The sequence below is a fragment of the Lutra lutra genome, chromosome 8 (assembly GCF_902655055.1).
Source record: "Lutra lutra chromosome 8, mLutLut1.2, whole genome shotgun sequence".
Classification (NCBI taxonomy): Eukaryota; Metazoa; Chordata; class Mammalia; order Carnivora; family Mustelidae; genus Lutra; species Lutra lutra.
In genome coordinates, this window is record NC_062285.1 from 97,668,537 (window position 1) to 97,693,255 (window position 24,719).

General features: G+C 41.4%; 1 protein-coding gene and 1 long non-coding RNA gene across 2 annotated transcripts in view; both read right to left on the reverse strand.

Moving 5' to 3' along the window:
- Nucleotides 1-5,472: 5,472 nt before the first annotated feature.
- Nucleotides 5,473-13,684, reverse strand: LOC125106009 (uncharacterized). The gene is made up of 3 exons (XR_007129195.1): nt 12,090-13,684; nt 6,288-6,292; nt 5,473-5,486 (listed from the first exon to the last, which is right to left on the reverse strand). It is a non-coding gene; the product is annotated as an uncharacterized LOC125106009 (long non-coding RNA).
- Nucleotides 13,685-14,130: 446 nt separating this feature from the next.
- The window catches only part of PTPRB (protein tyrosine phosphatase receptor type B), a 113,315-nt gene continuing 102,726 nt past the window's right edge, over nt 14,131-24,719 (reverse strand). Inside the window, 3 exon segments of the mRNA XM_047739421.1 lie at nt 14,131-15,842; nt 18,049-18,169; nt 24,559-24,694. Of these exon segments, the coding sequence (XP_047595377.1) occupies nt 15,820-15,842; nt 18,049-18,169; nt 24,559-24,694 (280 nt within the window). The 3' untranslated portion in view covers nt 14,131-15,819.

Here is a 24,719-nt window from a genome sequence, read left to right on the forward strand (position 1 = left end):
GAGCAATGCCACTTTTCTCAGACTAAAGAGGACCCGGCTGCTCGAAGAAATTAATGTTCCAACTCAAATGACTCATTTTGTAGGAACATTAAGTTCACAGCCAATTTGTCAATATAAGAAAACTATCACTTCATTTAAAAAAAAAAAACTCAAAAAGTATTGCTTGAATTTAATGCGTTATAAATCCCATTTTGGCAAAAGTAGATTGAAACTCATGAAGGTGGTATTGGAGCATTACTAGCACTGTGCAACTTGGCTGCCATATTTTCCAGGATGGTTGCGGGACTTAAAATTGTCATCTGAAGACTGGCTAATGAAACTATGCTTTTTCTAGGGAAAGCTAAAGGAGGATATGGCATCTACTTGCAAATATGTGAAAAGATGTCTAGAGGGACTAGAACTTGTTTTACAAATTATCATGGTAGAGGCACCTGGATGGCTCAGTCGGTTAAGCGTCTGCCTTTGGCTCAGGTCTTGATCACAGGGTCCTGGAATAGAGCCCCTCATCCAGCTCCCTGCTCAGCAGGGAGTCTGCTTCTTCCTTTCCCCTCTGCCTGCTGCTCCCTCTGCTTGTGCTCTCTCTCTCTCTCTCAAATAAATAAATAAAATCTTTTAACTATCATGGTGAGTAGAAATAGAGGCTCTGTATTATAAAGACTTGTGTTCCAACTTTGGCTTCATCATGTCTACCTGTATGACCTTGGACACAATTATATAGACTCTCTGGACCATGGATCCCTTATGTGGAATTGGGGTATATTCACTGTTCTTTTAACAAATTATAGTGAATACAGTGGCTTAAAAGCAATCTAAATGTATTATCTTACAGTCAGAGGTCAGACTCTAACCGGGTCTTACCAGGCTAAAATCAAGATATCAATAGGATTGCATTCTTTCTGGAAGCCCTAGGAAAAAATCCATTTTCTCTTTTTCTACCCTCTACAGGCCACCTGTATCCCAGGTTCTGGCCCTTTTCTTCCATCTTCAAAAGCAGAAATGCTGGGCCAAGTCCTTCCCACATTATTTCTCCAGTTTTCTTTTCTCTTCCCTGTTCAATTTAAGAACTGTTATGATCACACTGGGCCCACTCAAATAATCCAGGATAATCTCTCCATCTCAGAGTCAGCTGATTAGCAGCCTTAATTCCATCTGCAAACTTGATTCCCCTTTCCCATGCAATCTATCATATTTACATTCACAGGCTCCAGGGATGAGGATGTGGACATCTTTCGGGACTCATTATTCTGTCTACCGTATAAGGATTTTAAAAAGTACCTACCTCATAGCATTGCACTGAGGAAGATTTCTTGGACAGAGTAAGGACTTAATAAATATTAGCATCTTTCATTATTATTATTATCTTTAATAACAATCTGCATTATTTTGCTAGGTTGCTATACAAAGTACCACAGACTGGGTGGCTTACACAACAGTTTATGGCTGCGCAGTCTTGGAGGCTAGAAGTCTGAGATCAAGGTATTGGCAGGGTGGGTTCCTTTTGAGGGCTGTGAGGAAGAATCTAGTCCCTGCCTCTCTCCTAGATTTTGGTGGTTCGCTAGCAAACTTTGAGATTCCTTGGCTTGTAAAAGCATCGCCCTGATCTGTCTTTCTCCCAGTGACATTCTCCCCATGAGTGTATCTGTCCAAAATAACCCATTTTTATAAGGACAGTAGTCATATTGGATTAGGGACCGTGATACTACAGTATGACCTCATCTTAAGTGATTACATCGGCAGCAACCCAGTTCCCAAATAAGATCACGTTCTGAGGGGCTGGTGGCTAGGATTTCAACATAAGAATTTGGGGGGGCGGGTGTGCCTGGGTGGCTCAGAGGGTGAGAGCCTTTGGCTCAGGTCATGATCTCAGGGTCCTGGGATCGAGCCCTGCATCGGGCTTTCTGCTTGGCAGGGAGCCTGCTTCCCCCTCTCTCTCTGCCTGTCTGCTTGTGATCTCTTTCTCTCTCTGTCAAATAAATAAATAAAATCTTAAAAAACAACAACAGCAGCAAATTTTTTTGGAGGGGGGCACACAATTTAACAGATAACACAAACCGAAGGATGTGGGTTATTATGAATGACAGGTGTAGACAGCATATTTACCTCAGGAAAATGAAGTGCTTTCTACCTGAGAGGTCTGAGTGTGGAATGGGGTGCTGAGTTTCCTGATATTTGTCAACCACTTAGTGAGGACAAGGGCGTAGTAGGGCAGATTCGAGCATCCCAAAACTGCTGAGAAAACAAAAGCTTGAAAATGCCCTCTCAACTCAGAGAGGATGGGCTTCTTGCAGATTTGCCTCCAGAAAATGGCATCACTTTTCAGACCTTCATGAGAGCTCAGTTCCTTAAACCAGCGTGCCTACTGTGCGCCCCCAGAGGAGCTCGCTCCGCGGGGATCTAGAACATTCTTGGGAAAATTTACCTCAGATTTTCATGACAGACCATGGTGCAGTCACATCAGTAGGTCGGAAGTGCTGGAAGTGAGCACTTTGAAGCTCCTGTTAATTATAATTTGGGGGGGATCGGTTACTGTTTGAAGACAGTTTGGAGATTATACCTCAGCAGGTAGGTAGGACTCCAGGTCCTACCTGGAGCTGGAATAATAGCTGAGAAATCACTTGTATTTCAAGGCAAATGCAAACTGGTCTCAGAAGGAAAATATGTCCAGATTTAGGTAAAGAGAGACTTTATTTGCAAGAATTATTGCAAGCAGGTGTGGGGGTATATGGGGGAGGAATGATTGTAATGGGGTAAGAAGAATATTGACGAAGAGAAGGCTCCATTCATGAGGTCTGCAAGCATCTCAGAGGTCAGGCAGAGAAGGGTTTTACTTTCACAAGGAGGAATAAACAAGGCTAGAAAGAACAGGGTGTGGAAAGTGGGCTGAGCTGGTCTGATCAGATCATGGATCAACAGGGAAGATTTTGCCTTGAGCTCAGCCTCGTCTTAGGGAAGCCGTTCCGGAGGGGTGCCTGTTGGCTGCGCAACTTGAACAGGTTGTTTCTTTTCCTGCACCCATTCCCTTGTCGTAAAGTAGGTACAGATACAGAGCTTGTCACAGGGGGGTTTTGAACCCAGACCTACTGGTCTCAAAATTCTGTGCTCTTTCAGAGAAAGGACGATTACATTTAAGAACTTAGTCTTCACAAAATCCTCCATAAAGCTGATTCCTTTTTTAAAAGGTACAGACTTATTTTCTGAAATACAGTTTATCTGTTTAATCAGAGCAAATCATCACTGAAGAATTTAAATGAAATAACTTAAACATTTTGGTTCATTATTTTTTCCAAGCACAACAGCATGGTGAAAATCTACAGATTTAAAATCTTGATGGATGGGGGGACCCAGCAACCTATGTTTCAGGAACAAGCCATCCAGGTTATTCTGATATACACCAAAAAAAATTTTTTTTTAAGATTTTATATATTTATTTGACAGAGAGATACAGTGAAAGAGGGAACACAAGCAGGGGGAGTAGGAGAGGGAGAAGCAGGCTCCCCACCAAGAAGGAAGCCCGATTTGGGGCTCGATTTCAGGACCCTGGGATCATAACCTGAGCCAAAGGCAGACGCTTGATGACTGAGCCACCCAGACCACACACCAAAATTTGAGAACCACTGGCAGAGGGGTTGAATGTGTTTGCTCTGAAGCTGGATAGTCTGGGTCTGAGTCCTGGCTCTCCCATTTCTTTACTGTGAGTCTTGGGTCTCAGTTTCTTTTCTCAGGATTTCTGGGAAGATTGAATCCATTCAAATGTGTTAGAATCCAATGAATGCTGCAGGACACTTTGTTGAAATATGTATATTAGTATTATGTATTATTGTGTTATTAGTATCATAATATCTGGAATTTGTCTCAAATGTGTTTGCTTGGTACCTAGGAGAATCTGATCTCCAGCAGATAATCATCTAATAGAGAAAACAGAGCAAATAATTTTCATAAAATGTGCAATAGGCAGTAAAAGATGTCTCTATAGAGACAGAAGTGATGTGGGAAAGAGGAGAGTTTGAGGACACAGGTTAGAGAATGGGTCAGCAGCAGTCTCAGAGGTCAAGGAAAGGTCATGGCCATTTTTGAAGGTTTCTGGCATAGTAAAAAATGAGCTTTAAATTTTAAAAAAGTCTAAGGAGACATGAAAGTTGTTTAATTCACATAATGAAAAGATTTATTTTAAAAGTGCCTATACAATGCATTATAGGTAGACTGATCCAATAATGGGCCCGAATTTAAAGTGATATGAAGCATGTCTTCACATCTCACTCCTGCCTGCATCTCTGAGAGTCTGCATTTAACTTTACTTGTAGGTAAATCAAAAGATGATGTCTGCACCTTTTTGTGAGGGTGCCTGAGCTCATGACCTTTGTGTCCCCTCTGTGATGTGCTCCGGGCATCAGAGAACTGGTGAGAACTATCTTATCGGGGAGAAGTAAAAAATACATGAGCAAAAATGCACAAAACAGCAGTCTGCACTCTAGAAAGCACAAAGAGTTTGAGACCACCCTGTATATATGGCCAGGAGAGGACTGGCTGCTGCTGAAGCTGGGGAGGAAGGCACAGACTGTCATGGCAGGCCTCCTAGAACCACCAAGGGCCCCAGACTACATGTCATGGACAGGGGGGAGTCACCACCGGTCAATTGCAGATGGACTCTGGTCCTGTATTTTAGGTAAATCACTCTGGAGGCAGTGTGGAGGGAGGACTGGCATGCCAGATGGAAGTGTAGTGACCATACACAGAACTTCTGGGCTTGGTGCAGAGGAGACCTGAACTCCAACAGGACAGCAATGCAGAGAAGGGCTGGCTCTCTAGGTTAGTAGAAATAGGAACACGTCAAGGGACTGATGACTTCCTGTCCAAGAGTGTGGGTAGAAAAGACAACTGGTCTTTCGGCCTTGAGAAAGTCACATAGCTTTGATTCTACTGCTCTCCCTCCAATCCTTGTGTCGAACTGCTCAGCAGAGTGTGCACAGCCTTGGGTGCCAAGGCCCTGGGAAGCTGCTGGGGGAGACTGGGAAGACTGGGAGACAGGGAAACCCCAGGAGAGCCGGGAAGACTGCCTACTTCTTGGCGAATAGTCCCTTCGTGGAGCTCTGCTCATCACCCTGTTTCCTGCTGGACCCCTGACTTGTGTGTCCATGCTGACTTTCCCCAATGGACATCATGACTGGACCCTTTATCACACCTTTTGGGTTCATGCCTGGGTTTGGGGGACATGGTAGCAGTGGCACTTTGGAAGTCCTGGCCTCCCTGTCCTTTGTCTGTCTCACTTTTTGGGGCCTAGGGCACGCTTGTTTGCTTTGTCTTGCTGGCTCTGAATAGTGTTCCTGTTTCTGTCCTTTCCCGGGACAGCTCAGCAGTCCTTTTGGCCTGACCTTTATGGCCTCTTGTATCCAGTGAGTTGAGAGCTGCTTTTTGGAGCCTGTTTCTTCTGCCTTATTTCGGATTCCTCTTTGTGGTTACTTCTCTTTTTATATGGCTGTCATTCAGAGCTGACACCCCGGTTCTGCGTGGGACAATCATTGTCCCTTTGCACGAAGAATTTCCTGTCACCCGGAGAATTGTTGAGCAACATGTTCCAAGGCCCCAGAGGGAACAGAAGGGTTTGCATTTCGAATAGGTAACTGCTCTCACATTTAGTCTAAAATGCTGGGAGAGACATCAATATCGGTGCTAATGGACTAATGGGCCTTTTAATAAGAGTCGATAGGGTGAGGTTGGAGGGAAGAGATCTGGAGCAGGCATGGGAGTCTGCAAAACGGAATTGAACACTGGAGGCCTCAAACGGAATTTAATATAAGCTATGGAGCTTAATCAACCTTTTTTCCAACCCCTGATACAGGAGAAAGTGGGTGAGAGTCCAGGCTCCAGAATTTACTTGGTCCGTGTTTAAAACAAGGCATGCGCTAGCTCTGTGACATTCGCTAGCTCTGTGAAGCTCGCAGGTACTTTCTCTGTGCCTCAGTCTCTTCATGTGTTGAATGGGAAATTTGTAGCCCTTCCCCTGTTTAGTTTTGAGAGGGTTTAATTGAGATAATGCAGGCGGGGCAGTTTCAAATTCTACTTGGCACATAATGGTCAGAGTCGCTAACATTTGTTAAGTGCTTCCTAAGTGTTAAGGCTCAAAAATATCGCACATTACTCTTCCTCTTTGTCACATGGGGTTTGAATGAGTTTCTTCTCAAAGAGCTAGATTTGACTGACGAGAACCTGCAAAACAGAGAGGCCGCCCAAACTTCACGCAGAACAGTGGGCCTCCCCGCCATCCAGGGGCTCATTCCAACGCAGGTTACCTGGCCTCACCCCCACAGTTTCAGATTCGATGAGACTGGGGGGTGTCAGTCTGAGAATTTGCATTCCTAACAAGGTCTCAAGTGGTGCCATTGCTGCTGGTCTGGGGACCAAACTTTGACATACACTGGCATGGAGATGGAGAGATCACGTTTTGAAGTCAGGAGGTTTCAAACTGGAAACTGGGCTTTGGCATTGTGCAGCCTTGAGCAAGTTACTTCATCTCTTTAGACTTCCAATTCCTTGTCTCCAGTATAAGTCTAGGAGCTAGGGGGCGTGAGGAGTTGAATGATACATACTTAACATTTAGCAGAGTTACTGTATGATACGCATTAGTGATTGTTCCTATTCTGCTTAATTTTGAGCAGTATCTTGGTCTTCTCTGTGCCTCTACTTCCCTATCTGTAAAGTGGGAACATGGACTAACCTACCGGATATGGCAGGTGAAGGCATTCAGTAAGGTAACAACTTTAATGTCACAGCTTTGAGGGACCGTCCTAGAGATTAAACCTGTCCCCTTCTGTAGGACTTTAAATAGGACTTGGAATGTCTTTCTCTTAGGTTAAATTAGAAAATCCTTTGCTACCGCAAAGGTCTGAGACCCTCAATAGCTCCTTCAGATACTCCCACCTTTCATTTCACCCTCTTGTTGCCTTCTGCCTACAGTCTTCCACCAAAACTGATCATTCATTTTATTTCTCTTCTGTCCTGTTTGCCTTTATTTATTGCTCATGTGTTATTCTTTGCTGGAGGACAGTTGTTTTCTTCCCTAAACATCTGACATAAGTGGGGGAGGAGCATCTGCTTGGGTGAAGACTGGGCCGGGGGTCACTGGAAAGTTCTTTAGGAATGGAATATGGCTTAAAAATTTAATTTATGTGTCTTACAAATGGTATTGTTTGGTAAGGTTAGATTTGGGAATGTTCCCTGGCTTCTGAAATTTTCGACTTTTAACGCCCTTTGTTTTTCTTTTTCCTTTTTTTTTTTTTTTTAAGAATATGTTGGTTTTTTTTTTTTAAAAAGATTTTATTTATTTATTTGACAGACAGAGATCACAAGCAGGCAGAGAGGCAGGCGGAGAGTGTTTACTTTAATTTCATACAGCTCCAGTTCAAAGGTAAAATTAAGAATTGGATATCTCCTTTTTTCTTGATTGAGGTATAATAGATACATAACATCATATTAGTTTCAGGTGTACAACAAAATGATCCAATATGTGCAAACACTGAAACGTGATCACCACAATAAGTGTAGTTTGCCGCATCACCATTTAAAGTTACATAATATGTAATACAATATCATTAACTATAGTTACCATGCTGTACATCAAATTCCCATGATTTACTATGACTTGAAGTTCAGACCTATTGATCCCCTCCTTCCATTTCACTCACCCCCACAACTACCTCTAAACCAGCTTTTGTTTTACTATTTACCTAGGATATAATTTTTGGACATCTGGGTTCTTTCCATAGTTGGCTATTATGGACGTTGCTGCTATAAATATTGGGGTGCAGGTGCCCCTTCGGATCACTACCTTTGTATCTTTGGGGTAAATACCCAGTAGTGCAGTTGCTGGGTCATAGGGTAGCTCTGTTTTTAACTACTGTTTTCCAGAGTGATTGTCCTTTGTTTTTATAGTTGTACTGTCAGCTTTTGTTTTTTATTTTTGTTATTGTTGTTTTTTTTACCTTAGCTCTTTGGCAAGCCCTAAGACACAGAAACTTCTTGGCCACCAATGGCTTGCAGCTGGGTAGTAGAGACAAGAAACATATTTCATTGCAAGTTCTGTCTTAAAGAATAAAATGGATGCCAAATTTCTTCCTGGGGTCAAGAACTCAGAGCAAAGAGAAAAATAATTTAAGATAATTTACACAAAGTTTCATGCATCGTTATAGTAACCACCCCCACCCCAAAAGGGGCAAGCTTTGCTCAGATCAGCAGTTTTCTAATGTAATAGTACAATTTTCCTTTGGAGATACTGGGTTGAGAAGATAGCATGACCTTTGGGATTGGTTATCTCCTTTGGTAAAAAGGTGAAGGTGAATGTTACCACCCCTATAGAACCATCCCTACATGGTTTTCTCTATTACTCAAACTTGAATTTTACTGGTTAATTTTACCCTTCTATTATGAACGCTCCTTTTATTACCAACATCAAAACCTTGCAAATCCTTTCAAGATCTAACTGTAGAAACTCTTCTGGCTTTAGGTGGTTTGATTTAATTAGATTTAATCTGTTTTATAATAGTATTATGTTGGAAAAATCATGTTTCTTCTTTTTCTAGTCAATATTTCAGCTTTAAGGTTGTGATGGCTTTGCTAAGGCATGACTCTAAAATATGGTCTGAGATTTGTCTAACAAATGGATGTCTTCAGACATATGAGATATAAAAATAAGAGGAATAATTACACAATATGTTGAAAGTTCCATTGAAGCTTCTGTCTCAGCGTGGGAGATGGCTGCCACATCCACTGGCCCCAGAGCCGATTTCCTATTTGTGTATATTTACATGTAGATGGGTTGGATCCTCCCCTGAGAGTAGGAGGAAGACAAGCTTCAATTCTAGCACAGTCTGATTTTGCTGTATCACTTTTAAATTTGGATCTTGGTTTCTTTCATCGTCCATCCCCAAGATGGCTCCTCCAGTTCTAACATTTTATGATGGTGGAAGACGTAACAACAAAATTGCTAAGTGATTAGTTCAAATTCTTCTTTTTAAAAAATTTTTATTTATTAATGTATTTATTTGAGAGTGACAGAGTACGTGCACGCATGCATGCGTGCAAGTGTGGGGAGGGGCAGAGGGCGAGGGAGAGAATCTCAAGCAGACTTCATGCTGAGTGCCAGCCCCATGTGGGGCCCAATCTCACAACCCTGAGATCATGACCTGAGCGAAAATCAAGAGTTGGAAGCTTAATTGACTGAGCCACCCACCTGGGGGCCCCTAGTTCAGATTTTTTTTTTTTTAAGATTTTATTTATTTATTTGAGAGCAAGAGAGAGCAGGAACAGGGGCGGGGGAGGGGCAGAGGGAGAGGGAGGGGCTGACTCCCCACTGAGTAAGGAGCCCAATGCGGGACTCAATCCCCGGAACTTGGGATCATGACCCGAGCCCATGGCAGACACTTAACCCACCCTGGTGCCCCAGTTCAAATACTTTAAGAGTAAATTCTATCAAACAAATAGCTACTTTGGAAAAAAAGAGAAAGTCCAGCTTCATAAGTCAAGTTATTTTGTTAACTTGATTATTGGAATCGAGAAACCTTTTAAAAGAGAAACATTACTTTGATTGAATGCTTTTATATGTAAATCTATTCATGCCCATTTTTGAAAAATAGAGATTTCTGTGAGTAAGTTGTAGAAAAATGAAATACTGGAGCTGTGACGGACACTGATCTTTCAACTGAAATATGAGAAGGCAAAGGGCAAAATAATAATTCTGGAAATAGGCACAGCAGCCCTTTACCAAATGTCACCCTGCCAGCTAATGTGTGAACGGCTTCGGAAGGGCTCGCGGTGAGCCAGCTGGGGCAGCGCCTCTGAGAATACACTGACACTGTTGGGTACAGAGGACAATTTGGCTACTAATGAACTAAAGGATGAAAACAAGAATTTCGTTGGAGACAGTCAACTAGAAAGTCTATTATAATGTACATGATAACCTAGGTAGCCAACTCAGCACTTGTAGGAGTGAAGGTTAAGACAACCATATTCTTATGATAATGGCCTGGAAGGTTTTTCTCATTTAAAAGCAGTCACATCTGACCTTTCTCCTGAGCAGAAGGATGACAGAAATTGACAAATGAGAATCAGGTGAAGAGAAGACAGGACACTTTGCCTCGACAAACATCAGTTTTATTCCTGTACGAGGAAAAGGTACGTGAGATACTAGGTAGACGTTTTTGACCACCATTACAACGGTGAAAATATATTAAGCAAATACATAGTTTAAATAGGGAGACTAATGAAATTCGTTGTTCAAATAGAGTTGGTTAGAAACACAATATGGCGGGGAGATAAAATAGTATGAAAAAAACAAAATCATCCACTGCCATTTCAAATAACCAGAGTTGCAGAGAAAGAATACATGATACTAAAAACATTAAAGTGCTCTATTACAGAACATAATATGTTCATTTGCTGGCTTTATTTACAGTGTTTATTTAAGCTGCACAGAACTCAAGGAATAGCCAGCTGCACGTCTGTGGATGACAGTGTTATTAGACACTGGCCACCTAACATCCAAAGTATTGGGCCAGGAGTAGTGTCTGCTCAAGATGCAGATGCTGAACATATATGAGCTGGGAAATAGTTTCTGCAAGGTGGCAATAGAGACGATGTTAGAGACTTGATCCTTGCCTTTATACAACGTGTAAGCCCAGTGGACCCACCTGCAAGACCAGAGACCCAGGGCTCTCCAGGCAGGACTCTGGTGCATCCGGTCGTCAACGTGGCTGAGAGTAGGACCCTTCACAAAGTTGCCGCTGCAAACTCTCCCCAGAGCTTGCAGAGGGAACACCTGCCCACCGTACTACGAACCTCTAAAGCCACATCTGTATGGGCTCCTTTTGGTTGGGATACTTCTCCACTCACTCAACAATTAAAATACAACATCTCGAACATAACCAAAAGCTTGCTCTTATGAAGAAGGTATGTCCTAAAAGGAATTACTTAAGGCAGAAGACAGCCATAACTAGAAGGGGCACATTACATTTGTCTGACATTATTCATAGTGTTGAACAACTTATTTGGTAACTTATGTAAGATCATGTACATTGGTATATAGGCTATAAAAATAATCTTTGGTAAACCTGTTAATAGATTTCTTGATTTCCATTACATAAACTTCTATTTTTAAGAGCATTCACCAACAATTTCCTTGTTTCATGAATGTATCTATATAGACAACCTTTAAAAAAATAAAATGTCTTATTTTTGTAGCATACATTTATTCCTAGGGAGCCTCCCTACAAGTCAAGAGTATTCTTTTAGTCAGAAATATTTCCATTGCTAGAAACATTTTTAGAACAGAACAGATTTTTGCTATTACCATGGCTGTATCAAATGTTACCCTGTATTTTAACTAAAATGGCCACTTTCAAAGGCATCGTCCACTACAAGAATCTAAGGTAGTGTGTTTGAATTTCAAGCTTAGTCAGTTTAGTCAAACACGTGGTCAAGTCACAAAACTAAATGAATCAATTCAATTGCTTAATCAGCTAAATCATCTGGCTGATGACGTCAAGGAGAGCCTCCCCCCGAAAAAGGTTAATATGTCCTAATAGAAATATGGCGTCTTCAAAGAACAATCTGGACACACAGAAATGATGCCATTTTCTCTTCCTGATGACGTCTGGTTAAATTTCCTTTTTCAGATATTTCCCCTCCTAGTTATGTCATTTCACTTGCTTTCTGCAGTCATGATTTACAGATTTTCCTCTGATATGAAACTTTTTTTTGAATGCTTGATGTGATTTGAAATCTCTGTTAAGAATACTCAGAAGCTTAACAGGGCATTTGGGCTGGTAATGGCCTTTTCACTCAACTCATTAGGAATGAAGGCGGGTTGAGGATTGCTCACAGCCACCTGGGGGAGGATCAGCCATTCCTTCTTGCCACACTGTCTTGGCTGGTGAATTACTTTCATTTCCTCATGGAACCTGGAAAGTCTTTGAACTACCACCTCAAACAAGCAGCTATTTCCTTTGCTTTTTAATAGCAGCTCAAGTTGGGCATGACTCACGTGGGTGAACTAAAACTCTAGAACCTCCCAGGGTTGGGGCTCAGGTCCTCTCATTTACCAGTTTATGACTTCCGGATTACAACCTCCAAGACTCAGAGAGGTAAGTAATTGGGAATTTAGTATATGGCCGGTAATTCTCTTGCAAAAAAGTAAGGAGACTATTTAATATAAGAAACTGGATCCTGAGACACTAAGGCAAGAGACTCAGAGTGTGAAGTATAGCATGTGAGGTCTATTTTTGTATTGGTGGACATCTGCTTGGTGGTTTCATATTATTTTCCCATGTCACTTTCGGCTCTCCTCCAAGAGGTAATAACAAAATTAATTAAAGACCCTTCCAAATAAAACTGCCCCCAACATGTCTGTGTGCCATGACCATTTTAGTATTTAAAAAGTGAAACTCTGGTCATCTCTTCTATAATGTGGAGCCTGAGAAGACTATGAAATGCCAGTGGGTTTAAGGAGATAAGATGAACAGAAAATAAAATCACATTCAACTGGGAAAGCAAACATGTTCAAAAAAGAAGGGAACAAGTAGGGAGAGAGAGGGACTCGGAAGTGTTAAGGAAGGGATGGTGAATTACTTAGGACAAATATGTGCAGGCCCAGGCAGGGAAATGAGCCTTTGAAAAATCTGATCCAAGAGCTGAAAACCTGGCTGCTATCCAGAGAGCAACAGAATGATAATACGAAATCGATTTAATGAGTAGAGATTAAAGGAGTTAATTATAAAGAACTTGGATAAATAATGATTAAGATGCAAGATGGGACTCTCCCAAGATTTGATGGCTCCAAAGCACTTTGAAGGCTGGATGATTAAAGTGGAGTGCACAGGTGCAAACAGGATGCCCCCCACGACAGGAAACGGGGTGTTTACCAAGACACAGCGCATGACAGGATTCAATTAAAATACATCCAATTGAGTGGAATGTCAAGGAAACTTTCCCCCCTCCTAAATTTAATAAACAGATCAACTAGATAATGTATTTAGTCTTTGGTGGCAGCAGGAGGGAAGATAGTGAAATATTTGTTGCTAAGGAGATTTAAAATTAGACAGGTGGAGGGTAGGAATAAATATTTCCTGGATTAGATGGAAAGAACATATAGTTTTCCCTTGTCGTGTCCATTTCCCTAACCACGATGTCACCCCAGACACATTAGGGTACATGAATACTGTTTACTATTACAGGCACGTAGGTTTTTTTACAGTTTTCCTTCCTGGTTGGTGCGAGTAATTGCTTTCTCCTCTAGATCCAGTGGTTCGCCAGTAAAGCAGCATCAGCTTCTGGCAGCGTGCTCTGAGGAAGGCAACCACTGCCCTCGGTTGCTTCCTTCTTTCACTGGCTCCCCGAGGCCCTCTTTCAAACTTAGTTGGAATAGTAACAACCACCCTACCTTTATTATTGGGATGCACTTTCTTTATTGAGTAGAAACGTGTCGTTTCTAGGACAGTGCCTAGCGGCTTATAGGCACTTAGTAAAACTTTTCTGAATGAATGAAAAGCCAAAAATGAATTTCTCTTTCCACATGGTAATGTGCTTTGTGCCAAGCAACATTACTTTAAAAAATCTGTTGGAACAGAAGGAATAGCATGGAGGACATTAGGAGAAGGAAGGGAAAAATGAAGGGGGGAGGAAATCAGAGTGGGAGACAAACCATGAGAGACTATGGACTCGGGGAATTAGACTGAGGGTTTCAGAGGGGAGAGGGGTAGGAGGATGTGGGAGCCTGGTGATGGGTATTAAGGAGGGCACGGATTGCATGGAGCACTGGGTGTTATACGCAAACAATGAATCATGGAACACTACATCAAAAACTAATGATGTACTATATGGCGACTAACATAATAAAATTAAAAAAATAAAAATAAAATAAAAATCTGTTGTTTTTTCTTGCTTTTCCTTTTCAACGTAGGGGAAGTTATTCCTAATGGTTGCCACATCTCATTAATCTCTGACCTCCGTTTTCTTCCTGGTGGTACATCTGACACCCTTACTTATGCATTGTTCCGTTTCATTTCTAGAAGATCCACCTGGCTCCCTGAAACAGAAGCAGAGCCTACCACTGCCATTTCACAAGGGCATTGAGCACAATGAGACTGCGAAAACTTGGAATTCTTTTATTACCCTTCACATTTATTCTTAGAAAGTTTTCCCGTATTTTTATAAACTTCAAGTAGCCCTGGAAATTTTTCTGGTGTGTGTGGAAATTTACATAACCATTCAGACAACTATTTTAGATATATTTAATGATTTTAATTTACATCCATTATATTACTTATGAGACTTTATGGTATGTAGCAAAAATACATACTTTGAAAAGAAATGTGTTCTCTCTGCAGTTGAAACTGTAAGGTCAATGACTTTCATCTCTAATTCTTAGGGTTATTTGTGGAGAGATTGGTAAGTGAGAAAAAGGTGAACACCCTGCCTCATTTCTCAAGTAGCCACGAAGATTTCTTACAGACACCTTTCAAATTGTCCTCAGAACTGGAGCTTGAGGAGGGCAAAGCCCACTTTCTAACCCACTGCAATTTGTTATAGTCAAAATAGGCACAAATACTGAAGACAAACTTGGTGGCTTTTATGGTAAAGGCACCTTCAGAGGAAGGCTGATATTTTGAATTCTGTGATTTACTAAGAAAGACTTTTGGGGAATTCTATATTAAGCATGAATGAAGATTTTTTTGGTGGTGGTTGTTGTTGTTTGCTTGCTTAATGAGCTGTATCTGATGTTTGTGGACACTTCTAAAAAGAAGTTAATACCAACTCCTTTGATCAGAAATATAATCTGCCACAACAATCTTCTTTTACTGGGAAAAACCAAGTACGAGTGACATCTTTTTAACTTTTCCTGGAATGCAACCCACTAGAAAGGAGGCAAAGGTAAGGATGTGTACGTCACCCAACACACTCCTTATGGTGTGGGTATGCACGTTCCCACACTATGAAAGCAGTGACATAATCTCCAGTCCCTGTGGATGGCACTTTGCACGTTGATCTTGTTTCCAGTCAGGGGTACAGGGGGCATTCTTCTTGATATAAGCAATTCATCACTTCTGTCTGGATTGTTCCCTATCAGACTCCTCAACCCTGAAGCCTGGACTTCTCTGCAAGTTACATGGTCCCTAAACTGACCAGTTGGGCTTGAACCTCTGGCAGGACAAAGGGAAGAAATGAAGTAGTTTAGGAATAACCACCTACTTCAGCTTTGGGGCCACCTAACCCCCTTCCCCCAATCCTTTCTTGACAATTAGATTTGTCCAAATAGCATTTGGATCATGTTTGGATCCCTAGGTTCCTAGAAGAGCAATGCAGGAAGTATGTATGCAGCTGTATGACATACTTTCTCCAGCCCTGCCTTTATCCTGACCGGTGAATATCAAAACAGCTCAAAATCACGGCCCATGGGATCGCCTCTGTAACCCCTTCTATATATATTTTACCAGTAGTCCTGTTACACAGGTTGAATTAGTTTACGTAGAACAATCCATGAACACTTTAGTGTGGAAAAATAGTATTATATAAAGCTTAATATTAAACATTATGAAAAAATACATATTTACAGAATAAACTACAAAATACAACTATGTACAATAATATCTGTTACCTTTAAATTACATAAATTCTTTAAAATTCTTCAGATTAATAAATTATACATAGTATCAACAGAAATAGCTGGCACCTCTGTAGGGCACGAAGCATGTTTTTTGTTTTGTTTTGTTTTGTTTTGCTTTTTAAATCACACAATGAATAGTTTTTATCCAAGAGAGATCTTCAGACTCATTCTCAATGCCTTGAATAGCCTGGGTCTGAAAGGAAGGACACTGTGGTTAGAGATGGAGCTCGGTGTGTCACAGCTGTTTGTTCCATTTATGAAGATTACAAATGGATAAGACTAGCAGAAATAACTAGCGCTCAATATGGTTGAGGGTGAGACCACTGCTGCGGGGTCCATGTTGTTCCACTCAGAACCACAGATTCCTAGAATTGGAAGGAACTAGTAATTCTAGTTCATCTTCTCTGATTATAGAGATGAGCCCATGGGCCCAGAGAGGCAGAATAACTCACTTAAAGTTATATAGCTTGGTAATGCTAGTTAGTTCCAGAGCTAGGACCTGAATCCTAACTTTTAGATACCTGAAGCTAACCATAGCATAGCTGGCTCTCTTGGGAGCACACAAGATGACTCTAAAAAAAAAAAAAAAAAGACTCTCACACAAGTCATAACAAGACAAAGATGACTCCCAGATCCCCCAGAGCTTCCTCCATCCTGGAGCTTCTTAAAGAAAGTGACACTTAATTTACTATACAGATACATTAGGGGGTAATTATTTATAATACAAGAGAATTATTGCTTGACAAAGACTCCTTTAAATGGGAGCTCTCTCATGTATATGTGCTTCACAGATTATTAACTAGGTAACATATTGACTCGGTGGGCAGGTACAGAGGGTGCAGAGAAACTAAAGAAAATCGAGGATCAGTTAGAAATGGAGATTAGAAAAAAAAAGAAAATAACTGAAATAATGTTTCAAGAATTATCTGATTTTTAGATGGACATGGGTCCATGTGGCAAGGAACTGAGACCTAAACCAAGAGCCATGTGGGTGTGCCTTCTTGAAGTGGACCTCCCAGCCTCGGTCAAGCCTTCAGATGACTGCAGCCCTGGCCAGCATCTTGACTACAGCATCATGAGTGACCCTGGCCGACACCATCCAGCTAAGCTCCTGCCAAATACCTGATCTACAGAAACTGTGAGATAATAAATGCTGAGCTAAACTGCTAAGTTGTAGGGTAATTTGTTGGGTGGTAATAGATAACTAACACAAGGGAACTTCAAATTTGCAGTTAGCCTTTGTGATAAATTACGTCTAAATGATGGTTTAGAGTGGGAAAAGGCATGAAAACCTTCACTTGTCAAGTAATTACTGTCTGATCAAAGTAGTGCCTTTGAAAGTTTATACATTTGTTTCACTGAATTTTTTGTTTAAAAAATGGTACATGCTTGTTCTAGAAAATGTAGTACATAAGACAGAAGAAAAATCATGTATTATTTCATTGCTCTGAGAACTTTATTTTACTATTGTGGTTTATTTCTCTCTGGTCCTTCCCGCCACCCCCACGTGTTGTTTCTGTTTGTTTTACATTCTTTGTTGTTGTTGTTGTTGTTGTTGTTGTTGTTGTTAGAGAGAGAGATGGGGGAGGGGCAGAGAGAGAGAGAGAGCGAGCATTTTTTTTAAAGATTTATTTATTTATTTTAGAGAGAGAGAAAGAATACAGGCAGGAGGGGGAGAGGGAGAGGGAGAGAGAACCTCAAGCAGACTCTGCACTGAGCATAGAACCCGAGGCAGGGCTAGATCTCCCTGCCCCGGGGATCACGACTTGAACCAAAACCAAGAGTTGGTCACTTAACTGACTAAGCCACCCATGTGCCCCTGCTTTTTTTTTTTTAACTCAACATATTTCTAAGAATATCCTTGTAATAATATCATAAAAAATATCATTTTTAACGATTGCATTGTATTAAATGAATGCACCATGGTATACTTAGCCCTCCACTGTTAAACATTTGGGTTTTTTTCACTTCAACTTTTAGCTATAAAAATTGTCATGAATAAAGCTTTTTCAGCACTTGGGTGACAAGACAAGAACATAATGAGGAATTCAATGCATATGGCCAAATTCTCAAAGGGATTTTACAATCTGAATCCCCAGTTGTGAATTCAAAGCATCTTCCCCAGCAAACAGCCTTGCTGCTTAGAAAAGACATGTGAAGCAGAATCCTGAAGAGGGGGCACCCCCCAGCCAGATAGGAAGAACCTCCACGTGCAGTCAGTACTTGGTGGTGGGGCTCCCTCCCCATTCTGCCTCTCCTCCGCATCGCCACTCTCTAAGGGCCTTTGGGTGGAAGAAGGAAGGGCTGGCGCATTTTGGAAGAACTTTAGGATATCAGTGGTTTCTAGATGCATCATATCTTGATACATGAACTTGTAAGTCAGTGGACTAAGCTCCTACCTCTGTGATACTCTGGATTCACATTTTCGTAGATCGGAAACAGGGGGTTTTCTTGTTCACTCCGTAGCTTCCTTGCTCTGAGGACATCTCTTACGCACTGATGTAGGTATACGTACTGACACTATGAAAAAGTAGAAAACATGTCAGAGGAAGGCAAATTCTCCAGCACAAGAAAGATGGGAGACTCTCACAAAGCATCGCGAGTGGTGGGATTCTATATAGTTAGCAAATCTCTTGATCATTTCATGAACAGTTTCTAGTACATAGAAGAGTGATTTCTGTTAGCACTAAGAGGAGAATAATGGTAATGAGGAGAGAGGTGGTGTTTATTTATTCTTTTTTATGTGCATGCATATTTATAGAGTAAATATAATGAGCTTCATGAGTGCCTAGAGTTATATGTGGCACATAGTCATTCTTCCACAAATAGTTATTAAATAGATGACTGAATGCCAAACTCTGTACTATGCCTTTGACATAAATTATCTCATTTGATTATTTTGACAATCTCATAAAGTAGATATAACCATCCATAGAAACGAAGACTCAGAGAAGTTAAGTAACTTCTTACATAGCCAAGAAATGGGACCCTAGATTTGATGCTAGGGTGCATATTCATGTTCTTTTCACTATACCAGATTTCTTAGATGAATCCTAATTTCATTGCATATTGAATGAGAAAATCATTTTGCTGCATACTCTGCTGCTTTGTTCCCTTTCTTTTGGGGGGATGGTGAGAAAAAGAAGGTGTATACAATAGACCCAGCTGGACTGTCAGTTCTTTGAGGGCAAGGTCAGCGTCTCTCTCTCTTGGTTCCCTCAGCATCTGAGACTGGCACAAGGAAGAATCTCGAAGAGGTTGGCTGAGGATAAAGGACTACAGAAGGTTATGCAGTGAGAACAGACTCACCTCTGTCAACTATGTGGGAACTAACTACTTTTGAGACAGAAACAACGATAGAAGAGTCAATGTTTTGGTGACCATTAAGACACACAAAAACCTTCACTTGACAATAGAGGTTTAGACAAAAGCTTCCTTCCTTGCTACCAACAGAGCTGTCTAGTAAGGGAAAGAACGTCCACGTGACCTCACCGCTTGGCCTCCCTTAGTGACATAGCAACTGCTCAGAGCCCAGGGAAAGAAGAGGCTGGGAGGAAAACACAACAACATGCAAGAGACACTGGGCTCTTCGTCTGCCTCCAGCTGGTCTAAACTGAATCACAAGGCTTATCGAGAAAGATCTAGAAAAAAAATCTGAGGTCTCTTCTAGAGCTAACATCCTTTGACCACAAAAGGGTATGAGACTCTGTGTTACTATCAGTTAGATGGGTATCGAAAATCATCCCTGGACCCGTGTTCAAGGTGATCAATGTGTTACCTTAAAGTATCTTAAAGGTTTGAGATAGAAAGTGAGACTATAAGATCTTCCCTCACCAATGAACTTTAGAAGTAGTCCGGTGTTTATTTTCATGGGTTGACACTAGGAATTGCCCCTGATGGGAAGGTAGTCTGGTCATCTACCAAACGGACTTCATAATGTAGGCCCGGTATACTCATTAGATTAGGATATTTCTAAGAAATAAATCAATCATAAGTGAGGCCTGCTTCAATATTAACTATTCTATGCATTTCTGAGTGTATGTGTGTTTTATGCCACCTTGATCTTGAAAAATTTGAGGAGGATACTGTCCTGAAAATGGTTGTTAGTATAGACAGTTTCTTTTTGCCATCTTGAAAACAATCTACCAAATTATAGACAGACATTTCCTGGTTCCTTCCATCCCAAGCATGATTCACATCTGCAATTGTACTGGGACATAATTACTCTGGGGCCTTAAAGTTCAACTGGGAATGAATTCTATTATATCTACACTATGCCTCATTAATAATTCATCAACAATGATGCACTATGGGCTTTTGAAGCCAGTTAATATTCATTAATTCCAGCAGCCTTAAATATAAATCCTTCTTCTCCCAATAGACTGTCCTTTTGAAAATAATTACTATTAAAACTTTCAGACTGTTAATGTACTTCCCACTTTATTCTTAATAAAAAATAGAGTTTTATATATGAACCTTCGGTTATTAAAGATAATTTTTTGCTCTATCTATCTGACTTGTGAAGCCTCAATTCCATTCAATTTCACCAACTCTTGTAGTACTAGTATTTATAAAATTATACTTCTAGCTTTTCATGGTCCCTGAGTTCCCAGTTTAGCAGAGGAGCAGATATGTGAACAAGTATCTACAAGGTGATAACTGTAAGACAGAATTGTGTATAAAGCTTCACACATAAAAAGAAATCATCAGCTTCATTTTTGGGGGAGAGAAGTATCAAACTAGGGAGAAAGGTAAAAATTTGAGTCCAGAAGTGGGACACTCCAAGTGATGTAACTAACATGAACGTGCACATCTATTCTGGAAACTGTGAGCAGTCCAGTATAGCTAAAATAGAAGATGTACGGGCCGTGGGAAACCCCAAGGACAATCTCCCAAATGGGCACCAAGAAGCTTATTCCTACCACATCCCACTGTTTCCTCCTGCAGAAAGCAGAAATGATTGAACAGACTGTGACTGTCAACTCTTGTTCTTTAACATCTTACTGCTTCATCTGAGTGTCTCCCTGGGAGTCAGACTGCAAATTTCCCCTAAGGCAGGCTAAAGGAAGGAGGGACACATTTCAAAAGCCCACGTCTGATGCCTCTTTGTTTAGAAATCCTTGTTCTTGGATATATTAAAAATTTGTGAAGACCCTTTGTGTCCCAAATAAGGTGGAAGAAAATTAAAGTTGACTATCCCTATGACTCAGAAATGTAATACACAGGTTGGTCTGAATCTCTTTCCTTCTTTGCTTCCCTTGGTTCAGGGTAGATCATACCCTTATGCCCTCAACTCCCAGCACCAAACAAATCAGATCTGCGCTGGGGCAGGGCTTCCAAGACCAGAAGAAGCCCACTGTGGGCAAGGAGTTAAAGCAGGACAGATGATATCTGAATATTATCTGGGATTTCATTTGATAGAGGGGAAAAAAAAAAAAAAGAAGAGACCAAACATCTCTTCCCATAATATTTATTTCATTATGATCAAAAGAATCAAAATTGATTTTGACCTCCTGAAGGGAAACCTTCCTTAATTTTGGCAGACCCTAAAACAATGGGCGGGGGGTGTTACGATATGAAACTGGAGAAGTAAGTTGGGGGCCTGGTTATGAAGAGACCTGTTACAACAAGGATGACAGTTTGACTTCACTTAATGCAGTGGAGAAGCTTGCCAAGGGTTTTATTGCAAGGAGCTGACACAGCCAGCAAAAGCACTGTTGATGGGTGTGGTGACAGACTTGTTAGGATAGGGGCTGGGAGCAGGGGAGGTTACTACAGAAGGCCCCAGTGAGAACTGACAAACAGCTGAGTGAGGCCAATGGCGGTTGCGTGGGAGACTAGAAGGAAGAGAAGGACGGCGGGTACAACAGACAGGACTGTGGGAAGCCTGGGAAGAGAGTCAGAATCCTAGTTAGGGCAACAGATGGAGGGCAAGGTGATGGCAACCCCATTATTGAAACTGGAAGGAGCAAGAGGGGGAGGGGGGCTTTCTTTGTTATTGTTTGTTTAAAGACCAATAATGAGTTCAGTTTGAGTTTTTTTGAGTTTGAGACAACTGTAAGGCTTCCAGGTGCAACTGTTTGGTAGGCAGGTACTTAGGTCATTGCTGAAAAAGGAGATAGAGATTTTGGGAAACAGGAGCACGTATGTGGTTCTTCAAGCCATGGGACTGAGAAAGAATGAAGGTCGAGGGAAGAAAGAGTAGCATCTTGAGCACAGAACCTTGCGGAACTCAAACATAAAAGCGTAAGCTGAGGAACAACAGCATAGAATCCTTCAGAGGTTTAGGAGGAGAAGGGATGGTGGAAAGAAGGAGATATATCGAAGAAGGAGGAAGAGCTATGGCACATTGGGGTACCCCTGCGCCGGAAACCTGCCAGTGGTATCTATAATAAGAGTGCTGCTCTTTGCTTCAGGGCATCTCCGGAGTTCTGGGCAGATGTATGCAAATAACACATGACCCAAGATGCCCCCGACCATCACACACACACACACACACACACACCACACATTCCGCAAGACCACCTACAACGTGATAATCTCCCCTTCCCCAAATTACAAATTAAATATGGTTTGAGTTTGTAAATATGACAATACATAATGAAACACTGATCTTGACTTTTTAGCAACACAATTGTAGGCTATTTGTTCATTCACTTAACAGGTGAAAAAAAAAAACTGCAAATGGAGAGAAGGAAAATAAATTCCCACCTCTTGGAACTGGCAGTCTTGTGGAGAAAGATGAAGGATAACAATTATGATACCGTGATATAACTCTGCATCCCCATATGAAATGACAGAGCTAGACAGCTGTCTTCGGGTCAACAGCTGGGGAAGCTGTTTAAGGGAAAAGCTAACGAGAAATTTACAGTGGATGGTCATTGTCAATTTCATCAGCTAAAAGACACAGACAGGAAGTGCTCCCCTGAAGTGATGCAATAGGAAGTACTTAGAACCATAAAGAAACTTGAGTTTAAGGGAACCTCTAGATCTAATGACCTACTGACAAAATTGCAGGGAATAGAGGAAGATATTAATACCATGAAAAAGCAGTCAAATCCAGGATGTGGGAAAATCTATGGAACAAATGAGTTGGTGTCTTTAACAAATAACTAGCTTGGAAAACAGGGGAGGGTGTCTAGAGATTTCAAAGAAATTTAAAAGAGACTTCGACCAAATGCAGTGTGTGGACTTTGTTTGGATTCTATGGAAATTAAGTGTAAAAAGTAATTTTGAAATAATTAGGGATATTTAAACACTGCCTGGATGTGAGAGGATATTAAGGGATTATGGTTAAAACTGTTAGGTGTGATAATGGTATTCTGATCACAATCTTTAAAGGGTCCTTATCTGTAAAATTTCTGCATACACAGCATTGAAGGATTAAATGGTTTGATAAGGAGGATTTGCTTTAAAATTTTCCAATAAGGTCATGAGGTAGGGGAATAGTGTATATGGGATTTAGATGAAAAAAACAAAACAAAACACAGAATACTGATAGTTGTAGGAGCTGGTGTTTAGGTGTATGGAAATTCACTATACCACTTTCCCTAGTTTTATGTATTAAAAAAATTCCATAGTAAAATATGAAAAGTATAGTGTAGTCATGGTTATAAGGAAAGTACTCCCAGCCCAGGACAATGGTGGTGATGGAGGGTCCCAGGTGTGGCCACTGCCTACAGGAAGCCATGATGCCAGTATTTTTCCAAATGTATTAGAGAATATGAGATTGGCAGGATATTAATATGTGCTGCACAAGAAAAGAATCCAGTGGTCAAGGTCATTTGGGGAATAGTGGGTTCATCAAAGCTCACAGGGAGCCTTTGCTGCCAGATGTCCCTGTTTTGTGGAACACACCACCTCCCCAGTTTTCTTGCGTACTGCATCAGTAAGAGGATATGGGTTTTTCCGTAGGGTTTTTCACCTTTTTGACCATGGGAATTTTTTTTTTTTTCCAATGCATAGAGGACTTTGCAGAATTACTTGGCAAACACAAGGGTAAGAGAACTTGAGTCTTGTAAGGCAACTATGTGGGGGAGCAACAGGCTTGGCCTGTGTGGAGGCACAGACCCGACCCTAAGGCTTTGAGGCTAAGGGCTCAGGATTCTCTCAAACAGGTTCAAGCCCCAGCTTGGCCACTTCAGAGCTGTGCAAAGGTCTTTAGCCTCTGTACCTCAGTTCTGTAGCCCGGAAATGGAAAATGTTACCTCTCTTCTTTGGTTTTTACGAATTTAATGAAATAACATGTTTAAAAATGCCCTGCAAATGTCAAAGGACCAATGAAGCGTTTATCCTTTGGGACCAGTGTGCACTTGCCTGGGGTCTCCAGAGATGGGTGCGCAGGTAGGTGCACTGTAGTGTGCTCACACACCAGCCTGCCTTTTTTTTTTTTTTAAAGATGTTATTTATTTATTTGACAGAGAGAACGAGATAGCACAAGCAGGCAGGGAAGCAGAGGGAGAGGGAGAAACAGGCTCCCCACTGAGCAGGGAGCCCAACACGAGGCTCGATTCCAGGACCCCAGGATCATGACCTGAGCCTAAGGCAGTTGCTTAACCCACTGAGCCACCCAGGTGCCCCACACCAGCCTGTCTTAAAATGATCTTTAAGATGGACTGTCCTGGCTCTTCCCCCACGTACCACACATTGATTTAAAAATTATCCATCTTGTCTCCTACCCACCTAAAGAAGATAGGCAACCAGCTCAGTAGAGGGTAAGGGTACACCAGGTACCTCAAGGTCACTGAAATTTGTTTTAAAAATAACAGGTCCTACAGAATGCCTATATTCAGTTCTCTTTCTCTTCCTAATGAGTCATAGTTCTTTACCCTTGTCAGATGAAAGCTTGGGACATTTTGGGGGAGAGAGACAGGGAGGGTGGCTGGTGTCCTTCAGCCTGTAACTCTTACCTCAGTCTGGACCATGTGAACCCTGTGAAGTCTTAGGTCGTTCACGGCTCCGTAAATGTCCACAGAGTCTTTGGAGTCCAATTGCTGGAGGATTCGGTCCAACGCAATGAAGGTTCCAGTCCTACCCACACCGGCACTAGGAGAGAGAACAAAGGAAGACT